This window comes from Aspergillus melleus, assembly GCF_016097325.1.
Source record: "Aspergillus melleus strain CBS 546.65 chromosome Unknown contig8, whole genome shotgun sequence".
Lineage (NCBI taxonomy): Eukaryota > Fungi > Ascomycota > Eurotiomycetes > Eurotiales > Aspergillaceae > Aspergillus > Aspergillus melleus.
The window spans coordinates 1,775,586-1,792,702 of record NW_025763377.1 but is presented as its reverse complement, the minus strand read 5'-3'; the positions used below and the strand labels follow the sequence as shown (position 1 = coordinate 1,792,702).

The 17,117-nt window shown below is 49.8% G+C and overlaps 7 protein-coding genes across 7 annotated transcripts; 5 read left to right on the top strand and 2 right to left on the bottom strand.

The window, feature by feature from the left end:
* Positions 1–418: 418 nt before the first annotated feature.
* Positions 419–1,578, top strand: HNT1 (HIT family protein; the record flags this gene model as incomplete). Its single annotated transcript, XM_046094414.1, has 6 exons — positions 419–461; positions 592–674; positions 887–955; positions 1,170–1,262; positions 1,333–1,347; positions 1,471–1,578. 6 exons carry the CDS (start codon positions 419–421, stop codon positions 1,576–1,578), a joined length of 411 nt encoding a protein of 136 aa, XP_045950393.1.
* A 642-nt stretch (positions 1,579–2,220) lies between these two features.
* Positions 2,221–3,762, bottom strand: CSR1_3 (CRAL-TRIO domain-containing protein; the record flags this gene model as incomplete). Its single annotated transcript, XM_046094413.1, has 4 exons — positions 2,221–2,675; positions 2,732–2,831; positions 2,885–2,926; positions 2,977–3,762. The coding sequence occupies 4 exons, from the start codon at positions 3,760–3,762 to the stop codon at positions 2,221–2,223; spliced, it is 1,383 nt and encodes a 460-aa protein (XP_045950392.1).
* Positions 3,763–4,675: 913 nt separating this feature from the next.
* Positions 4,676–5,450, top strand: DAM1 (DASH complex subunit DAM1; the record flags this gene model as incomplete). The annotated part of the gene is made up of 4 exons (XM_046094412.1): positions 4,676–4,984; positions 5,041–5,092; positions 5,145–5,196; positions 5,258–5,450. The coding sequence occupies 4 exons, from the start codon at positions 4,676–4,678 to the stop codon at positions 5,448–5,450; spliced, it is 606 nt and encodes a 201-aa protein (XP_045950391.1).
* A 1,084-nt stretch (positions 5,451–6,534) lies between these two features.
* On the top strand, positions 6,535–8,339 carry LDX57_012661 (putative ubiquitin C-terminal hydrolase Ubp8; the record flags this gene model as incomplete). Its single annotated transcript, XM_046094411.1, has 7 exons — positions 6,535–6,586; positions 6,648–6,887; positions 6,938–7,045; positions 7,095–7,426; positions 7,482–7,907; positions 7,965–8,168; positions 8,223–8,339. The coding sequence occupies 7 exons, from the start codon at positions 6,535–6,537 to the stop codon at positions 8,337–8,339; spliced, it is 1,479 nt and encodes a 492-aa protein (XP_045950390.1).
* Positions 8,340–10,646: 2,307 nt separating this feature from the next.
* LDX57_012660 (uncharacterized protein) lies at positions 10,647–14,673 on the bottom strand. The gene is made up of 5 exons (XM_046094410.1): positions 12,512–14,673; positions 12,274–12,459; positions 12,164–12,223; positions 12,063–12,110; positions 10,647–12,014 (listed from the first exon to the last, which is right to left on the bottom strand). The coding sequence occupies exons 1-5, from the start codon at positions 14,163–14,165 to the stop codon at positions 10,810–10,812; spliced, it is 3,153 nt and encodes a 1,050-aa protein (XP_045950389.1). The 5' UTR covers positions 14,166–14,673; the 3' UTR covers positions 10,647–10,809.
* Positions 14,674–14,970: 297 nt separating this feature from the next.
* Positions 14,971–16,125, top strand: LDX57_012659 (uncharacterized protein; the record flags this gene model as incomplete). The annotated part of the gene is made up of 4 exons (XM_046094409.1): positions 14,971–15,077; positions 15,142–15,436; positions 15,487–15,685; positions 15,740–16,125. 4 exons carry the CDS (start codon positions 14,971–14,973, stop codon positions 16,123–16,125), a joined length of 987 nt encoding a protein of 328 aa, XP_045950388.1.
* A 128-nt stretch (positions 16,126–16,253) lies between these two features.
* On the top strand, positions 16,254–17,054 carry LDX57_012658 (uncharacterized protein; the record flags this gene model as incomplete). The annotated part of the gene is made up of 1 exon (XM_046094408.1): positions 16,254–17,054. One exon carries the CDS (start codon positions 16,254–16,256, stop codon positions 17,052–17,054), a length of 801 nt encoding a protein of 266 aa, XP_045950387.1.
* Between the last annotated feature and the right edge of the window lie 63 nt (positions 17,055–17,117).

Genomic DNA, 17,117 nt, shown 5'->3' with positions numbered 1-17,117 from the left:
CCAAATACGAACAGAAAAGAGTAAGAACCATCATAATGATAGGCAACAGAAAACGGATCCTGCAAAAAGAAAAACAATAAAATCGACGACTGTGTCGATAGATGGGTATCCAAAGATTGAGCAGAGGATGTTTGGCGCAAACCACGGCCATCTCTGGTAAAAGGCAAGAAATGGGTTCTGAGCTAGTTTGTCACCATCCTCACTTTTTGCTCTTGATAGTGATTTATATCCCCCTCTATCTTACGAGTGATTCGGAGTTCGATCCCGGTCGTGTCCAACCTTTTTCTTTTCCCGACCGTTTTTCATGCCCCGTCGGTTCCGCCTTGAACCCCGCATTCGGTCGTTTCTCCTCTCGAGCGCTGAACTACGCTGTTCTCGTTTTCTCTCGCTGTATAGACTTCGTCGACGATATCGCAAAATGTCTTCTTCTGCTGCTTGTATCTTCTGCAAGATTATCAAGGGTACGGATCTTTTCCTCCAAACCAATCCCATCGCAGTTTCTAGGTTTCTTTACGGTCGCGCCGCGATGATGAACGTCGCGATGAACCTTAATGGGTGACGTAGCTAGCTAACCTTTGCCATGGAATATAGGTGATATCCCTTCCTTCAAGCTCTTCGAGAGCGACAAGGTCTTTGCCTTCCTTGACATTCAACCTCTCAGCCGCGGACATGCCGTAAGTCTCCAGTTGTCTTGAGTTTCGACCTCCCCGCACTGCAATCAATTCGACCGTGACCTGCGCACCCATGGACAACGGGCCTGTTCAGCATCGGTCGAACATATGTGTATATCCTGCAATTCCCAGGAGAATCATCCATATCGATCCGCTTCGTTCGTTTTTAAGAAGATACAAACCAACTAACAGTGACACTGTTTCAACCATGACAGCTCGTGATCCCCAAGTTCCACGGCGAAAAGCTTACCGACATCCCCGACGACCATCTCACTGAAATCCTGGTATGTGCAGAATAATAGAAGATCTCAAAATGGCTCGGGTCGCGGATAGATGGTCCTTTAATAGGGACGTGACAAAGCATCTGGGGACCTTGGGCGACGACGCGACCAATTTCCACGACTATCCCTTCCTTTCCCCGCAGTTTCGAGCCAACCGCCCTTGAGCTTATATTGGAGTGGAATGAACTGACCAGTATCTCTCTCTTTCTCCTTCTAGCCCGTTGCAAAGAAAGTAGCCCAGGTCTCTGGTGCCAAGGACTTCAACCTCCTGCAGAACAACGGTAGCATTGCCCACCAGGTGGTGCCCCATGTAAGTTCCACACTAGTCTTTCATCACATGGGAGTTGGTGACTGACATATGTGTTTCTTCTTCGTACTAGGTTCATTTTCACATGGTGAGTCCAACTTACCCCTAAGTCGAGAGTCGCATTGGCAACGACACCGATGTTACACACGCTACTACCTCGATCGCCTCACCGACTTCGTCTGACATTAGGACAAGGCTAACGGTTACGCAGATCCCCAAGCCCAACGAGAAGGAGGGTCTGGGTATTGGATGGCCCGCCCAGGACACGGACATGGATAAGCTGAAGGCCTTGCACGAGGAGCTCAAGTCTAAGATGTAAGGTCTTCCTTACACAAGAGCCATGTACATACCTTCATATTGTACCTCGCACAGCAGTTCTATCTCCGGCTTGATGTTGCAGCTTGGTGCCATGGTCGGGCATCGTCTGCTGTGCTTCGTAGTGCAATCTTAAATGAACTTCGATCCTTCATTTAAATTATCAACCAATGGACAGATGGCTCGACCTTTTGATTCAATATGGGGTTTCACATCCAGTGGCGGAGTGGCCGTGTAACGAAAAGTGAGGCGAATGCAATAGTGCCACAAATTCAGCGGCCCTTTACGGCCCCTGCCAGTTTAAATCAAATCCCACTTTTCGAGAGTCACTTGTATAGAGACTAAATTAAGAACAAATCGCTCTTGCAGCTGAATGGCCGCTTTCGTATCCCCTTGCCGATTCGATAAGGGCTCTGCGTAACCCAAATAATAAGTCCAGGAAGCAAGGAGACCAAAACCGACTCCCCAGAGTCATCACATTGTCCATCATGAGGTGCTTTATATACATGCTATATGCGTCACATTAGATAAAACAAAACTTCCCTATCGAGAGTTATATAGTAAGAGAAAACAGAATCCAAAAAGGTCTAACTATCTAGAATGTTCAACTGGTTTGAACCCATTCAAACCTAACCGAGGACACCGTTTATTTCGATTCGGTAGGATAGAAATTGATCTTGCCATCGCCTTGGAGAATGTTCAGGCGGTCGTATAGCGACCTAGACCGGATATAAGGGTCGAGCTGCCAGTACTGAACTCTCAGCCGCTCAATCAGACCGTTTCTGTGCTCTTTAGCGGTCTTCAAGGCTTCGTCGTCCTTCTTCTGGCTGGCCGAGATCCACGCGATGGTTGCATCTTGAACTTCTTGCGCGAGCTTCTGTCTTTCCGCGAGTAGTTCGTCTCGCTTCGTCGTGTCTTCCATGGCCTTGTTTTCGCCCGGCTGGGGTTCGACGTATTTATATTCCCAGTCCTCGTCACCCTCGAGCTCCTTCATGATGCGGTCCCTGGGAATGAATTTCTCCAAATCCGAGACATTGTTCGTGAAGTTGATCTTGGCGGCAACAACTGGGTCGAGCCAGCCCTTGATGATTTTCCAGATTCCTGCGCAATGGTTAGAACATTTCAAGCACAAGTGCAGATGCAAAAGGAACACGAACCTGAGAAGAGCCATGGGGCTTTGTGAATGAGCACCACTCCAAGACACTCAGGGTAGTTGGCCTCAAAGCACTTGATCATGAATTTAACAGGGTTATAGTCCTGAATAGGTTCATTAGACATGCTCATGTCATGTAGGGAAAATGTAGACGTACCATATTCGACAGAGAGAAATTAGTCATATCAAAGACAACACACTATTCCAGGTCAGAAATCGATCGTCAAAACATGGAATGGAAGCACTTACGGCGGTCTCAACGGGAGGTGCGAGCATCATTCGGGCAGATTCAATGGTGTAAACAGTAAAGCGGTCCAAGACTTCCGTACTCTGGTCGGAGGCCTTGTGCAAGCGCACTCTGACAACACAGATGGGTCGGCCGAGCTTGTCGACGCCATGAAGGAAACTTTTGCCCATGCGCATCTGCATGAGGAATTCCTCACCAGCTTTCTTTTCCGCGGGGTCCGAACTCTGCGACTGCTTCAAGGCGAGATGTTCGCCATTCTTCATGATATCATCGTCCACGTTGACATCCAGCAATCTCCACCGGATCGTAGAAATGAACATGATCAGCGCTTTCTTGACATCCCACTTGCGCGCTCGGAGGAAGCGCAGAAGCAAAGTATCGGGATTGTCTTGTTTAACCATATTCCAGACGGTAGTGCGGATTTCCTCCGGCTTCATGTCAACAAGAGCTTGCTGGAATTCCTTCGACTGTCCATACTTGTCATCGCCATCGGTGATGTCGATGGAGGCAATGCCGGATGAGATGCCATTCGCCGACTTGGCACTTGCAGCATCGTCCTCTTCACTACCTTTTCCACCACCGAATAACCCGAACCTCCGCTTGGGTTGTTGCTGGGGCTGCTGTTCCTTTTTCTGCGATGCGCTCGAGGAAGTAGCGTCTCCGGTTTGCTCAACACCCTCCAGGCTAACACCGCAAACCTTCAACAACAACACCCAAAACTCTTGCAACTTGGCTTCCTGCTCAGGCGTAAGGTTGCCCACGGTTCCGGGGGCGGCTTCACCAGGCATTGTTTTGAGGGTATCGATTACTCGGAGGAAAGGCGATAGTTCCGGGTCGTCTTGATCGTGTTGCGGAAGCGACGGAAGCGACGGGTCGTTCACGGAGCGATGGTATTTATCCTGTAACCAAGTTCCTCCACAAAGTAGGACAACGGCGAATGTGACAGTCCAGAAAGATACGGCCTTCCTCGGTTCCTCGAGTGATGATGAGGAGAAAGTGGAGAGGGACCGTCGAAGTGGATAAGAGAAGATTAAGGAGCTCGGCCTTGAATAGGACGGTAAGAATATCTGTGCACCCTTGAACCGGTGCAACTGAAACGGGGTGGAATGGAAAGACTTGGCCGAGGAATGAGCGAGGCGGCGGCGTAGGAACGAACCAGCATGCATGTGCTAAAATGAGAGACCACAGGGAGGGACAGAAGTGGGTGCAATCCTGGTCTCCGTTCTCCGCGTACTCCTTGGTGCGACTAGGCAAGGAAGGGCGAAACAAGATCAGCCAAAGATCGTCTGACCCCTGACCTTTTTAACCGCGGATGCGGGGAAGTAAGAAAAGATGAGATAAGAGGAAACGAAAGCCAGGAAGGGACCGAGAGGCAAGGAATTGGCAATTGGCAATTGGCAAGGAAGAACAGCCAGGGAAAAAAAAAGCGAGAAAGGGACCCAAAAGATGGAGCCAACCAGGGGTTCAGTTCAGGGCCTGAGGCCTCCGCCACCCGAAAGCGGGGGATCAACCGCCGGCGTCAACAAACACCCTTTTAACGCTCTAAAGATAGATTTTCGTCCACTTAACCGAGCCCCAATATTAAATCAATGATCGAGAAAAGCTAGCTCCGATTGAATTTGAGGCACGCGCAGTTCCGCATCCCTACTGACCCCACTCCTACGCTTTCTCAATCCTCGGAATCGAATTGCCATCGCCAAAATGGAAGCCCGAGCCTCCTCGCGTCCTCATCCTTCCTCCAGGCCTACGACTCCCCTCCGACCTAGCTCTCGCTCATCTTTCCGCGAAGGCCATGGATATGGAGGCAGTATCGGCAATGCAGGATATAGCCAACCAGCCATCAATGCCCTGGAGCCCCAGTTTGCAGAACTCGCCGACTCCATGGCCGATCTGGAGGCCAACTTCATGCATCTGCAGTTAATGCACGAGAGTCTGACGCGCTTCAGCGAAAGCTTTGCTAGTTTCCTGTACGGAATGAACATGAATGCGTTTTGTGTCGATTTTCCCGAGGTATGGCAGACCACAGTGATAGCATTGGTCAAGACTTGGTACTAAAGTTTTTGCAGGCTCCGATTCCCGAATCTTTCAGAAGAGCGAAGCTAGCGGAAGCACAGAAAGGTATGGTCAACGTGCCTCCCGCCATGAGCACACTGTATTGACAAACCTCCAGAGTTCGAAACAGAACAAACGCGACCTTCGATGGATGATGAAGCAACGTACATGTAAGTTTCGTCCTTGTCTTTTGACCTAGTGCTGCATATGCTCATAACAATGCCGTTCCAGAACCACCGACACCACGTTTGTCGAACACCCCTCCACTACATTGCCCTCCAAACCGACAACCAAATCGTCTCTCCCTTCGCGGGGAACCACAAGAGGAGCCCGTACCCGTGGCTCCAGTATCGGTCGCTATACCACAAGAGGAACGAACCGAGCGCGTCCGAGTGCTCTACCTCGGGGAAGGGGAATGCGATGAGGGCATGCGATCGATAAAGAGATAGTTTCAGGGAGGTTATTTACAGACTCGTGGACTAGGCTTCGTCGACGACATCACAACCAGAAGGAATGGTCTGCGCTACAAGCATTCTGGCACTAAGAGCTAATCTTAGGTCGCCGTTTGATACATCTGACAGGAAGCGATGGATAACAGACACGGGACGAAGGGTCAATGATGTCGGACACTGGATACCAGCGCATACAGGCAGCAGGGCTATATTGGCCCGTGGCATTGTCTTGCGACAAGGTTGACAGCTGAATTGATCGGGTGCTTAACTTGCAAATGCTGTGTCGCATGCATGTAATTAGTCTTGGGGAGATCGACACCAATGAATCATGAAATGACTGAATGAATCCGTTGTACTGCTTGCACAGAGTCAATAGCGCCGAGTAAAGACCACGTGGGGACGGATCAATGGCAGTCCCGGGTTCTTATCGCCGGGCGGCCGCGGCGACAACCCTTGCGACCAGCGAAAAAAGATCCTTTAGACTAGCTTCCTCCGTCCCCAGCGCCCTACTCCCTTTCGGAGAGCTCTATTCTTCTAGTTATTGTTACTCCTATTGGGTACATCTGAGTGCTCCGCAGTGTCATTCGCTCTAGTGACCCCGTCGAGTCACCCCCGTGAGAGCCAGAGCCTCAGAGGGCTGCCAGACCTGCGGTACCCTTCGGGACCCGATCCGACGACGGAACACAACCTACTGGAACTTCAACTTGTCCGTTGACGATTCACTGACGCCGTCTGCTATTGGACGCCTCCAATTGATCCTGACCAGGAGGCTGACCTGCCAAACGCACAATGCTGGTGTGATGCATCAAGGGTTCTTGACGGTGTCTCATTCCATGGATCCCCATTGTTTCTGCGCTTAGAAAACTGCATTGTTTCATCTGCCTCCACCCCATCCTATAGAGCTGAGCCTCCTTGGCAACTGATTGACTCTATCGTGTCGCATGATCCACTTTGTTCCCGGGAGATTGCGTTCTCACTGTGCAACCTCTTCCTTCTGAACTAAACTCGGGACGCCTCAATTCTATACTAGCGCCCTACCAATCTGACATCCTCACAATGGCCAGCGTAGCTTCTGTGACGCTCCTTTCTGAGGCCGAGTTTGGCTGTGGTATGCGAACACTATGGCAGATTTCTCTCTATTCTTGTTCTCCATGCTGACGGGCCACAAGAGCACCTTGCCACTCAGCTTGCGCATGCGGGAAGCACTGCGAATCAGTTCAAAAACTCGTTTCTCAAGACTCACAATGCATTGGCCCCTCATCCCATTACGGCGGAGATGATTGGGAAGAACAATACGAGTTCGCGTGCCTATAGTCTTCTGAGACCCAAGTACACGTGCTTGACTTGCTCCGAAGCCTGCACCCCAAGCAGTCGGAATAAGCACACCGAGAAAACCGGACATTCGTTTTGTAAGTTAGTCCTGTGCGCGACTCTTGGAATGTGGCTAATCTTCGTCTAGTCATGGAATCAAGAAATCGCGCTCTGTATTGCCAGAGCTGTGAAGATCTCATCTATGATCACGGCCTGGAGCGGCTGCGATCGTCATCATCAGAGAACACAATCAAAGGTTTGTATATGCGTTCATACCAATGGGATTCCGAGCTAAGGTGGATCAGTTGCCCAAAAACGTCGGTTCAGCGAGAGCTCGGCCGATGAGCTGTATGTCAGAAGCAACGCCAACAGACGTCTTTGTGCGAAAGCAGGCGCCAGGGGTTTGTATAACCTGGGCCAAACTTGTTACATGAATGTCATTCTTCAGACTCTGCTTCACGATCCAATCCTGACCACCTATTTCCTGGGAAATGGCCATCCCCACCATCACGATTGCCAAATACCCGATTGCATAGGCTGTGCGGTTGCAGAAGCATTTGCCGATTTCAACAGTACTGAAAAAGTGGAAGGATTCGCAGCCCTGAACCTTCTCGTGGCAACATGGCGGGGAAGCGCGGTATGAGATCACGATGTTTTCACGGGCCTTGAAAACGATACTAACTCTTCCACAGACTCTGGCAGGGTATCATCAACAAGATGCACACGAATATTACCAGTTTCTGGTCGATAAGCTGCACGCAACCACCGATGGACATCAGGAGAACCATGAGAAGGGTTGTCCCTGCTTCTTCCACAAGACCTTTTACGGCAAGCTTCGCAGCAGCGTGACTTGCGACAAATGCGGCAATGTCACGCGAACCGAAGATCCCATGGTGGATCTGAGTCTAGATGTCCAGGTGCAGGCAAAGAAGCGCGCCATGGGCGGCTCTGGGCCCTCCTCTCCACCTACGCTGACCGGATGCCTCGAGAGCTTTACTTCCCCTGAGAAGCTCATGGCAGGTGTCTACAACTGCACCTCATGTGGTGACACCCCTCAAAAGGCGACAAAGCAGCTGCGGATCAAGAAATTGCCGGCGATTCTGTGCATGCAGTTGAAGGTACGTATCTATTCATATTTTCTGCCGTTGCACGCTCTGTCCTAATCCCGTTAATAGCGCTATGAACATACTTTTTCGGTTTCGGAGAAGCTCGAGGGCAGAATTGATTTCCCTCTGTCCATCAATATGCTCCCGTACACAACCAACCCGCACCCCCTGACTGACAGATCGCGGTACGTGTATGACCTATCGTCTGCAGTGGTTCATAAGGGAAAACTTGACGCTGGCCATTATTACGCTTACTGCCGACAAGGTGATCGGGTACGTCTATCCCTGTCACATCTCATATCGTGTTTTGATACTAACATACAGCAGTGGATGCTCTTCAACGATGATCAGGTCACTCCAGCAACTGAGGCGGACGTCCTTAACGCCGACGCCTATCTTCTATTCTACAATATCCGATCCTTGGCCGGCGCTCCTTCGAAGTAGCTGTCAGAGTGATTGATCAACGTACATGGGCTGCTCACCTGCTTGATGATTTTTTTTCGCTCTCTTCTCTCCTGTAAGGTGGTTTTGTTTTGTTTACTGCATACCCTGTTTTCAGCGGTCAGGAGTTTCATGGCATGGAGTTAAGACCGATCTATTTCCCCGTTCTTGGTTCCTTTTTATTCTTCTTTTGCCCGGTTCGCATTCCGACCTGGAGCTTGGGTTCGATGTTATGTATGTATGTATCTATGTATTGCGAGACGCAGAAGACGAGTTAGTCAGTCCTGTTCATGTTGGGTTGCGGTTCTGTTTTATCTAGATATGAGTTGCTGTTATCGCGATGGAGGCGATCATGTACAAATCTTGGTAGATAAATCTTGAATTCTATTTGCTTAATATGTTAGGTCTACGCTGAACGGAATTATACAGGTGCTCGGGTCTTGGGCATGATTTTGTTGGTACGGCAAGAGGAGAGGGTATGAAGAAGTCCGGAAGGGCGCATGGAAAGTAGGCTTCTTGTTACTGTGACTGGTGAAATAGACGTATCTCCATATCCAGATCGATCGACGAATGCATGTAACGGGACGGGACATTCACAGGACCAGCAGGAAGGGCGAGTAGACGGAATCATAGACAGGCGCGATCGATTAGATCCCTCGGTGGAAGACGAGGAGACAGACAACAGGGACGGAAAGGACTAAATTCCCCAGGAGCGAATTGATTTTAAAAGAAATAGTCCCTCACTTCAATTCAACGTAGATATTGAATTGGAAGAGACAAGACAGACACACAAAGGTTTCGACATGTGACACCTTTTAATTAAAAAAAATTGTCAACACCGACCATCCACGCATAAAATTTCCTCGTTGCTCTTTTTCAAAAAAAGATTTCCCATTTTTAAAAAATTGATTGGTTTCCTCCAACGTTGGGTTTGAGAGCTAATTCACTGTTCCAAACTGGTGTCTTGTCCCGTCGGAGTACAAATCGTTTTTTTCTTCATCATTATGTCCGCATTGGTTTCTGACCGGGCGCCGAGCACGTAACGATTCGTCGTGAATAGGAATTTGGATCGCGATTAATTTACCGGTACTGTGTAGTGTTGAGGGTCTAGTTAGTGATTGCGCTTCCAGGTATGTTTAATTCGAATATGGTGGTGTGGTGTATGTGTGTCCCGTTGCGCTTCTTTTCTCTTCCTCCAGAATTGTAGTCTTCCCAATATTCGATCGATAGAGCCGGATTAAATGGAATAAACCAACCTTGTTGAAACCAATGTCCGTGGACTTCTCACGGAAGCACTGACGGCAGATGTTCATCTGTATTTTCAAAAATTCCCCGATCAGTTATCATGTTCCCCAAACTTGCAGATCTTTCGCAATCTGCAATGCAAAACTGGATTCAGATGTTCCATACCCCGTACTTGCGGATGAGACCAGCGCGGTGAGAGCAAACACGGCTATATCGATCGACTCATCAGTTTTCGTCCATTCCAATACCGCACACATATAGAAACGAATTTCATCTCTTATATCGAACGAGTTTCATCGGGGGAGAAATTTATCGTACCAGGAGCGGGAGCCCTTGCCGAACCTATCAAGGGAAAAAAAATATCAATTAGCCAGCTGTTTCCCTTTTCCCAACCTTCCAACCCGAACCGATCGATAATCCTTCCCATTCCACCATCTGCGAAACCAAAAATCCAACCCACAACGGGAAAATAAGGGGGGGAGGGGTCCTTACTTGCGAGGACGGCTGTACCAGACGGAGTCGTGAGTCATCTTGAAATTTGAGGCGAGGAAAACCTGGACGTGACGGTGTCTGGCAGGCGTGTACTGTCGTCGCTGGGCGTTGAGGTTGAACGGAAAGGTTAGGGTTGAAAATGCGTTGTGTGCCTTCCACTCCCGATATGCGGGCTCGGACCATCTCGCTTGATTGCCGCTAAGCCGTGTTGGGTCGCTGTGTGGTCCGCTGTGGTCATGTGACGGGGTGCCGCGGGCCCTCGTTTCGGTCTAGTCGATTCTGGAGATCGGCGGTGAGGAAGGCTTTCTCCGCATCTTTTTTTTTTGTCTTCTATCGTGCTTCGATGGGTCTTGTTTTGCAGGGATGGCATCGGATCGACTAGTTGCGTATCGCGAGTCTGATCGCGAGAACTTATTTCTCGGCTGAGTTTGTTGGTTTAAGACTGATTGCGATGGGCGTCTTGACCTTCATAAGTCCATACAGTACTTCTAATACTTCTATCTTTATACCCCAGCCATATGGATACCTTCTCCAACATCATACGAGTGGCCAGATTTCATAATCAATTCTCTTCGAAAACTGAAAAAATAATCTTTTCATTGATATCTAAACAAGAAGATCCAATCCAACCCCCTCCCTAAAACAGACTAATGAAGCGGTAATCCGAGAAATGGTTCTAGGCTTATAAATAAGGCATTTAAACTGCGCAAGGACCCGACTATGCATGCCTCTTGACTTAAGGGGGAGACTGATTGGGGCCTGGATTGTATTGCTGTGGTGGGTTCTGGTGTGGTTGAGACGGCGTCCCCTGCTGACCTTGAAACTGCTGGTACTGCATGTTTTGCTGTGGTTGAGTCTGCATCCCATTCTGGCCTTGAACCTGCTGGTATTGCATGCTCTGGTGTGATTGAGTCTGTATCCCATGTTGATTTTGAACCTGCTGGTATTGCATGTTTTGCTGTGGTGGGCTCTGGTGTGGTTGAGTTTGCATCCCCTGTTGACCCTGAAGCTGCTGATACTGCACGTTTTGCTGGGGACTTTGCAGCGGCGTCGGTACACCATAGCCCATATACGTCGAGGGTGTGGACCCCGAGCCATAAGACAACTGCTGGGGATGTCCTTGGCTAGACGGATTGAATGGCATTGTCTGGGCCTGTGCATTGAATTGCGGGATGGCAGGGGCTGAGCTTTGCGGAACAGGCGTGAACCCCCGAGGAATCCCAGGCGATAATTGACCCCCTTGAACATTCGTAATGGGTTGGTTCTGCTGCGGTTGAATGACGTGCAGTGTCTCGCCCGGCACGTAATCATCTACTCGAATGGATTTGATTTTGGCAACGTCACTATCGGTCAGGCTCTTTTTGACGCGCCAAATATAATCATTGAACTGGTTGGAAACCAACGCCACCTTTGCGAAATGGGCCTCCGAAAGCTGGACGGGCTGGCCCGGCAGAGCCCGAAAACTTGCGAGGGCAACGGCAGTCCGAAAGGCGTTCCGGATTTGTCGTCCATTCCAGATTGGACCGAACTGTTTCTGTGTTAGTTGGATGTCATAGAGCTGCCAGGCATATTTGATGAGAGACTCTGTATTAGCCGAAAAGATTGTGTCATCGGCCGTGGCGGTGTTGATATGGGAGGTCCAGATTCTCTTCGTTTGATACCAAGTCAGCGGCGGGTAGTAAAGTGAGACATTGATGCGGGATTTGAACGCCTCGTCGAAAGTGCCGACTCGATTGGTGGTGAGGAAGAGGATCCCTTCATAATACTCGAGGACACGAAGAAAGACGGAGACAAGAGCATTCCTCTGTGTGTCAGCCGGTTCTCGTCGAGCCAGGAACACGTCTGCTTCATCTAGAAGCATCACACACCCCCATGCCTGAGCGAGCTGAAATGCCTCCATTAGTTTGTCTTCCACTTCCTCTGCGGACAAGCCAAGGTCGCCTGAAAGCAGTCAGAAACGAAACCAGGTTTCAGAGGACAAATCCCTACCGCAAGTGATAGGTAGCAGAGGCCGGCCATTGCTTTCAGCTGCGCATTCTATAACCCGTGTCAATATCATTCATCCATGACCGGGAAAGGAACAGCCTCACCAGCTGTGGACGTTTTGCCCACCCCAGGAACACCGTGTAAGAGGATAATAACACCTTTCCCTGCATCATGATTAGATCAACCACCGCCGCATACTCTGAAGACAACATACCTTTCTCACGGACAAGGTCGAAATGGATATTCCGCGAGCTATCTACTCCGAAATGGGCGTCGATAAGCGACTGTACAATGTCTTTATGGCCCTCCGGAAGCTCGAGATGATTCCAGGGCTCTTGACGCGGTGGAACAACGCGGAGCTGCTCTTGTCCAGCGGCGTTGTGTCCCAGCTGTAGACATGCTAGATAAGGTAAGCCCGTGATTTCTATAGCGAGAGAAAGAAGCAATCTTACCCCACTTGCGAGTCCGAAGAACGTACGCAAACACCCGATCTGGCAAAATGAGCAGATCATCTTCGTCTCGTGGCGGCTCGCCCGTCTTTCCCCAGCGAAACCACTTTCGGCCCTCCGACGCCAGGAAGTCCTCTGAGGAGCGCGCATCCCATATACTGTCGCGATCCATAGCGTACATATAGGAGTCCAGTTCGGCTGAAGACATTTGATAGAGCTCTGGCTCATTTCCTCCTGGACGCCACGCGGGGACCTCTTGAAAGGCACGCTCGAAATCTACCACCACGGCACTGTCGACCATCTCAGAATATACTGACACGCTTCTGGGTTTCCCAAGTGGAACATCTGCGAGCTTCTCGCCATCAGGTGTCCGGGAATGTGTGCGCCCCGAATAGTAACGGTGGGTCATCCTAGTGCACTGGATGAATTGATGAGCCCGGTCGAGAAGATCCGACTTGCTCTTAGCTGTCTCCGATGTTTGGAAGGGATAAACAGGGAGAGATGTAATGGCTTGGCTACCCTCAAAGTCATTAAGCTTGAACTGACGGAAGATGGGCACGTAGCGTATTCCGTCATAATCGAGGTAGAAGCAGTCCAGCACAAACTGCGAGTATAAATTACGAAACTCGCCATTGGGGATGTGGTCTGGCCGGGTCAGGTACCTGCGCCCGCCTGTTCGCTGAACAACTTTCCACACCTTTTGGGGGATGTTTTTATCCTTGACGTATACCAGGGTGCCTGGGGGGAAGGCATACCACAGGTCTGTGAAGCGTACTGGTCCGGGGTTGTCACTTTGAAGCCGAGTCTTCACTGGCTCGATGTGTTCATCCATGAACTGCACTAGGCAACGGAAATCGTTGATGCAACTGAGAAGGTCGATGTAACTCATGTCTTTTGCATCCTGTCGCCTTTTCTCCAGCCATCGATCTTGTTGGAGTGTTTCCATCTTGACACCGTTCGAGGGGGGCTGCATGGTAGCAAACAGACGCTCGAACTCTCGCAGACGTTCTCTGATGGGTTGATCCAGATATACCAGGATTTTGAAGGGGCTTAAAATGTGATAGGCCTCCCAGCTGCTCCAAGAAAGAGATCCGTCCCAGAGATCAAAGTCGACCCGAACCTTTAGCCGTTCTGAATTGAGTACGACGCGGTCGGGGATCCAGTGGGTTTTGTCTGTGGCATCAGGATGAACAGGCTCTTCATCTAGTACAGCGTATGCCTTTTCTAGTTGCTTTCCTTGTCCATGTTTGGGCTGGTATGAAATCGCGTTGTCGGAAACAATGTCGATGGCATAATACTTCTCAGGCACTTCCCGTTCCTTTCTCATTTTGCTGGGTGGCACATAATTTAATTCTGCAAAGCAAATGCGCTCGCTCTCTTCGGTGGAAGTTGAGTCTGTATCTTTGTGGGAGTCTGTATCTTCTTCAACTTTCAATCTTGCCGAGAGGCGCTCCATTTCGTGACTTAGACGCCAGCCTAACTGGTCAAGCTCTGCTCGGAATGCCCTTACTCGCTCGAATTCTTGTGACAGTGCTGCAAGCTCTTCCTGTGCATCCCGCTCGGCTTTGTCCACAATTGAGGCTGATTCGACATTCTCTTCGTCGGTAATTGAACTACGCCGAGGAGACTCGAACTGAAGCTGGCCAGGTTGTTCCATTTCCCGTATCTGCGCGCAGTAGATTTCGGTTACTAAAGGTAGGGTTGCGATGCATAAAAGAAACTGAATGGTGTCTCATCCCGATAGATATCGATATTTATGTCCAATTCAAGAAGAAAATTGCATGAACGGGTTCGCCGTATTTGGACCGGCTGGAGTCCATCTCATAGGCCATCACCCCACCAGGTTCTTATTAGGGAACGTGGATGATGCATCCTCGGCCTACCTGTCGAATTGCTGGGAAGTGGAAGCTCACACTGTGGCGTGGCTAGACCTCGCTAAACGGTGCTTTGACTGCATGAACGGGTTGTCGTAGTTATTCGGACAGGTTGGAATGAACCTCATAGGCCATCAACCCACCAGGCGGTTGGGGAGCATGTATGATGCATTCCAGCTTACCTGTCTGTGTGCTGGGAGATAAATGTCCCCGCTGTGACGAGGATGGTATATTGCATCGGCGTCTCCGAAGGAGATTTTCCATTTGCTGAGTGGCAGCCAAGCGCCTCCGGTGTGAGCCGTACGGAGTATACAGTTTCAGCTCAGCCTCAGCGGTTCTTATGGCAAACATTATTACCCCGCCTTCCTTAGTGCTTGCAAGTCTTATCTGATGCCTGTAGTGAGACCTGAGACATAACAGTCCGCGGCTGTATGTCAATGCAAGACTCCACCTATGTGATTTCTTGACTCATTACAGCACGGGCATACATCGCTGATGTATGAGTATTGAAGTTGGCATTGGAACACACCCAGTAGCTAAGCGTTTCTTCGAGGTCAAGGTAGTGCATTCGACCAAGAATATCCCGCCATGGAACTTGTGCCCCCGTTCTTGCAACATGGAGCTGGCGATGTCGACGAGGGATGGGACTGGGGCCAGACAATTGACAAGTATCGTGCGGCTCCTGCATCGCAAGAGTGAGAATCCCCAAGGCTCCAGGGTGAATATCCCAACTGTTCCATGCTGACGAGAAGTATACAGACTGCAAAGGCGAACAAGCAGTTTTAAAACATTCATGAACAAGACCCTCAAAGAGTCCAACGACAAGACTTCCCAAGAGGCCTTTTATGGCAAGCACAGTTGGACGGATGTTCAGAAAGAGGCAAGTGAGGCCCTTGCTTTGTACAAAGAGAAAGGTCGATCCTGGCGACATCCTTTTCGCTCAGCAGGGCGGGTCTTCAGTGATTCAGCGTACCGGATGGACTTTTTGCTCCAGTTGCTTCCCAATGGCGAGTATACATCCCTCTTGACGGGATGTTTTAATTTGGTTTACAATGTCTGTTCTCGTTTCCTCCCAGGGACTGTCTGCTTATATATAAGATCTAGGCAGCAAAGCGATTCAAGTCTCTGCGAGAGACGGTCTTTGGCGTCTTCGACAGCCTATCGGAGACGATCGAGTGCTCGAAATCGTACATCCGGATTTATAGTGAGGATAGCGAGCTGCGCACCAAATCAGAGGCACTTTTCATCGCGATCCTTGAAGCGGTTGAGGCAATCACTGGTTGGATAAAGCGGAATCCAGGGCGTGCGTTATTGACCGCTATAATCACTGGTTGATTGTTGACTAACGATCGTAAAGTGGAAGCATTCAAGTCCTTTTTCCAACAGGATGCATACGGAAGCCAACTAGAAGGGAAGATAACCACCAATATCCAGGAAAAAGCAACGGCTTTTGACGACCGAGTCCGGGCTTGTCTACACACCAGAATTAGGGGCATTGACATAGGCGTCACAGCTATGGGAAAAGATGTCAAGCTCCTGACAAAATCCGTTAGCCATTTAAGTGCCAATGTTCTTTCCATCAAAGCGAGCGTCGAGGCAAAGCCCGAGAAGCAGGAGCTCGCAATGGAGCGACTGGAAGATCTGCTCATGGGAATTGCCAAGGAGGCCGAATGTCAGTGTGTCAAGTCACACTTTGCGATGCTCAGAGCTTACTTTCATTTGCAATGGCAGGGACACATGTAAAGCTGGAAAATGCCGAAGAGGAACGCAGAAAAAGCGAAAAAGAGCACCAGGAACGAGAACACCGACTAGAAGAGCAAGTGTCTCAACTGCAACAAGCACAACATCCAATCTTCATTAGCGCCTTCGTTATGCCTTCCATGCCCTCTCTGCCGCCGCAATTCGTCACGGCCGACCAGCTGCGACAGATTTTGAATGCCAATTCCGCATATCCAGATGACGATCTTGTTCGCGAATTCGGTGACAGTATTGAGTCGCAACGCAGGAAGTGTATCCCATGGGTGATGGCAAATGAGCTTTTCCAGGCTTGGTTACGACAGGCTCAGTCCCAAGTTCTGGTTATCAATAGCATGACTGATGACATTCAAGAGAACGAAGCAATAACGCCTTTGAGCTGCGTATGTGTGCTTCTCGGGCGTACCCTGCGTCGGCTGCCCTCCTGTGCTGCCCTGACATTCTATTGCGGCCTGCATGCGTCTCCTGGAGATAATCTGGAAGGTGGTAATGGCATCATGAGAAGCTTGGTATACCAAGTTCTACAACAATATGGAGACTCCCTCAACTTGTCCTTTCTCAACTTCCAAATACTTCAGCAGATCCAGGGCCGAGACTTGGCCACATTATGCATATGTTTTCAACGCCTACTGGAGAGCGTTGGAACCGGCGTGGTAGTGTGTCTGATTGACGAGACATCGTGGTATGAGACAGACAGTCGATCCGCGGAAATGGAGTTTGTGATGAGGTTTCTTAACAATTTGGTTGCTGATGTGCAAGCATCTGGCGGGGGTTTTGTCTTCAAGGTTCTCGTGACAGCCAGCACCGTCAGTCAGTATTCTCGGATATGGTTTCCTGGTGCATGGACTATTCTGGTGGAAGACGATCTCGTAACAGATGGGCAGGACTCTGATGAGATGCAATTTCTGATGGCATAATGGCATTCGATGGTTTCGGATTGTCCACCTCAGGTAAAGAGCTCCTTCATAGCAAGGTTCGCT